Source organism: Halichoerus grypus, chromosome 2, assembly GCF_964656455.1.
Source record: "Halichoerus grypus chromosome 2, mHalGry1.hap1.1, whole genome shotgun sequence".
Lineage (NCBI taxonomy): Eukaryota > Metazoa > Chordata > Mammalia > Carnivora > Phocidae > Halichoerus > Halichoerus grypus.
Window position 1 is genome coordinate 163,072,329 of NC_135713.1, and position 2,533 is coordinate 163,074,861.

Here is a 2,533-nt window from a genome sequence, read left to right on the forward strand (position 1 = left end):
AAATAAGATCTTTAAAAATAAATAAATACATAAATAAATAAATAAATTCTTTTACGCATATGGGGGAAGGCAAAGGTTCTTCCTGAGACTTCTGTTTTTTAAAAGTAATCAGTCTAAAATAATCCACATGCCATTTGGGATGGCAAATTTTGCTGCCCCACAGAGTCAGTTTCTTCTTTTTGAATCAATATATTGAGAGGAATGATTCTTTTTCTCCTTGGATGTTTCCTTGCAGGAACTAATGCAGTCAAAATTTGGGGCCAATAGAACAGCCATTACTGAGTTCATCCTGTTGGGCTTGGTGGAGACACCAGAGCTGTGGCCAGTTGTCTTTGTAGTCTTCCTCTTTGCCTACCTGGTCACAGTTGGAGGCAACCTCAGCATCCTGGCTGCCATCTTGGTGGAGCCCAAACTCCACAGCCCCATGTACTTCTTCCTAGGGAACCTATCAGTGCTGGATGTTGGGTGCATCACCGTCACTGTTCCCTCGATGTTGGCTCATCTCCTGTCCCACAAGCGTACAATTCCCTATGGAGCCTGCTTCACACAACTTTTCTTCTTCCATCTCTTGGTTGGGGTAGACTGCTTCCTGCTGACAGCCATGGCCTATGACCGATTCCTGGCCATCTGCCAGCCCCTTACCTACAACACCCAAATGAGCCAGACAGTCCAGAGGATATTGGTGGCTGTGTCCTGGGCTTTAGCCTTCACCAATGCACTGACCCACACAGTAGCCATAGCCACACTCAACTTCTGTGGTCCCAATGTGATCAATCACTTCTATTGTGACCTCCCACAGCTCTTCCAGCTCTCCTGCTCCAGCACCCAGCTCAACGAGCTGCTGCTCTTTGCTGTGGGTTTCATAATGGCAGGTACCCCCTTGGCTCTCATCATCACCTCCTATGCCCATGTGGCAGCTGCAGTTCTACGAATCCGCTCTGCTGAGGGCAGGAAGAAAGCCTTCTCCACATGTGGCTCTCACCTCACCATGGTGGGCATATTCTATGGTTCAGGTATATTTAATTACATGCGACTTGGTTCAGCCAAACTTTCAGACAAGGATAAAGGGGTTGGGGTCTTCAACACTGTTATCAACCCCATGCTGAATCCAATCATCTACAGCCTCAGGAACCCTGATGTACAGGATGCCCTCTGGCGGGTTCTCAAGGGGAAGCGGTCACTAGCTTGACAAGGTCTTGAGGTCTGGAATGTCACCCGCTCCTTTTCTCTTTCTGAACTAAAAGAGAAATACTCTAAAGCCAGTAACTAAGATAAATGTTCCATAATTGCTTCTGTCTCCCTACACATGAGGATATTTTGTTAGGGATAATAGTTATTGTTTCTCAAAGAGGCTATGCCCAATTTATAGACAATAAACGTGTTAAGCTCTGCTAAGGCCAGCCCCTTTGACAAATTACAACTTCAGTCCCTGCATGCTCCTTTTTCTGTGTAGAAGTGAAACCTCGAGCCTTGACTATTACAGGTTCATATCACACAGTTTGGTTATAATCTGGGTTCCCAAAAATATCCAATCACCCCCTCCTCACCCCCACCCTCACCCAATAGTAAGTCATGTGATTCACCCAAGTCCTCCTCACCCCCACCCTCACCCAATAGTAAGTCATGTGATTCCCTCAAGTTCAGGTATGGATGGTCTGTTATAAAACATGGGCCTAGAGATCAGAATCATTTTATTTTTCCTGTCAGGTTTCTACAAAGCAAAAAAAGCACCTCAATCTTTTCCTATCACACAAAGATACCATGGGATATAGAGGGGACGAAGGGGAAGTTGTACTGGGTATGTGTTCTCTAGTAACTCTGAAGACCATGATCCTTGTGGACAAATTTTAAAAACTTCATTAACACACATGACAAATCATAAAATGAATGTTCCTCATTTATTTTTCCTGATGTACTTCAAATCTTTTGAAAAGATAATCTTTTCTAATGTAAATATTATTTAAACATGAAAAAAATCCCAAACTACTCAATATGAACTTCCTCTCTAAATCCTCACTCTCAGTCCCCAAACCTTCCAGCTGAGATAATCCATATCTGTAAATAGCAATATTTCCCCTAATATTTCCTTTGTCAGTAAGAGAGCAGTCTCTAACCTAGAACATTCTCTCATCTTGCATGCTGCTTCCCAGGCTTTTGTCCAGTCTGTATTTGGCTGTATTTTCCTTCTAACCTCTCTTTGAGATGCATTGCCCATTCTGGGCATCTCTACCATGCCACTGATGTTTCCTGATTCATTTCTCTAAAACATCCCTTTGACCTGCACCTGTGGCATGGCTTCTCCATGAGTTTTCATGGTGGTGAAAGTATTGAAAGGATCGGGTAAGATGGAGATGAAGAGAAAGGACATGAGGGAGGGAAGCAGAACAAGACTGGAGGTGGAGAGAGAGTTTGTGGGAAGATGAAGAAGAAAGATGGGAACTGGGGAGAAATAGGAGAGAACTGTAAGCAAATGGGCTGAGAAGAAAGGATCGAGGCACTGGAGAGGATCCGACGGGGTACAGAGAGAATGGAG

The 2,533-nt window shown here is 44.2% G+C and overlaps 1 protein-coding gene across 1 annotated transcript; it reads left to right on the forward strand.

The window, feature by feature from the left end:
• Nucleotides 1-229: 229 nt before the first annotated feature.
• On the forward strand, nucleotides 230-1,189 carry LOC118525771 (olfactory receptor 3A1). Its single transcript, XM_036076647.2, has one exon. The coding sequence runs from the start codon at nucleotides 242-244 to the stop codon at nucleotides 1,187-1,189; it is 948 nt and encodes a 315-aa protein (XP_035932540.2). The 5' UTR covers nucleotides 230-241.
• The last annotated feature ends 1,344 nt before the right edge of the window (nucleotides 1,190-2,533 follow it).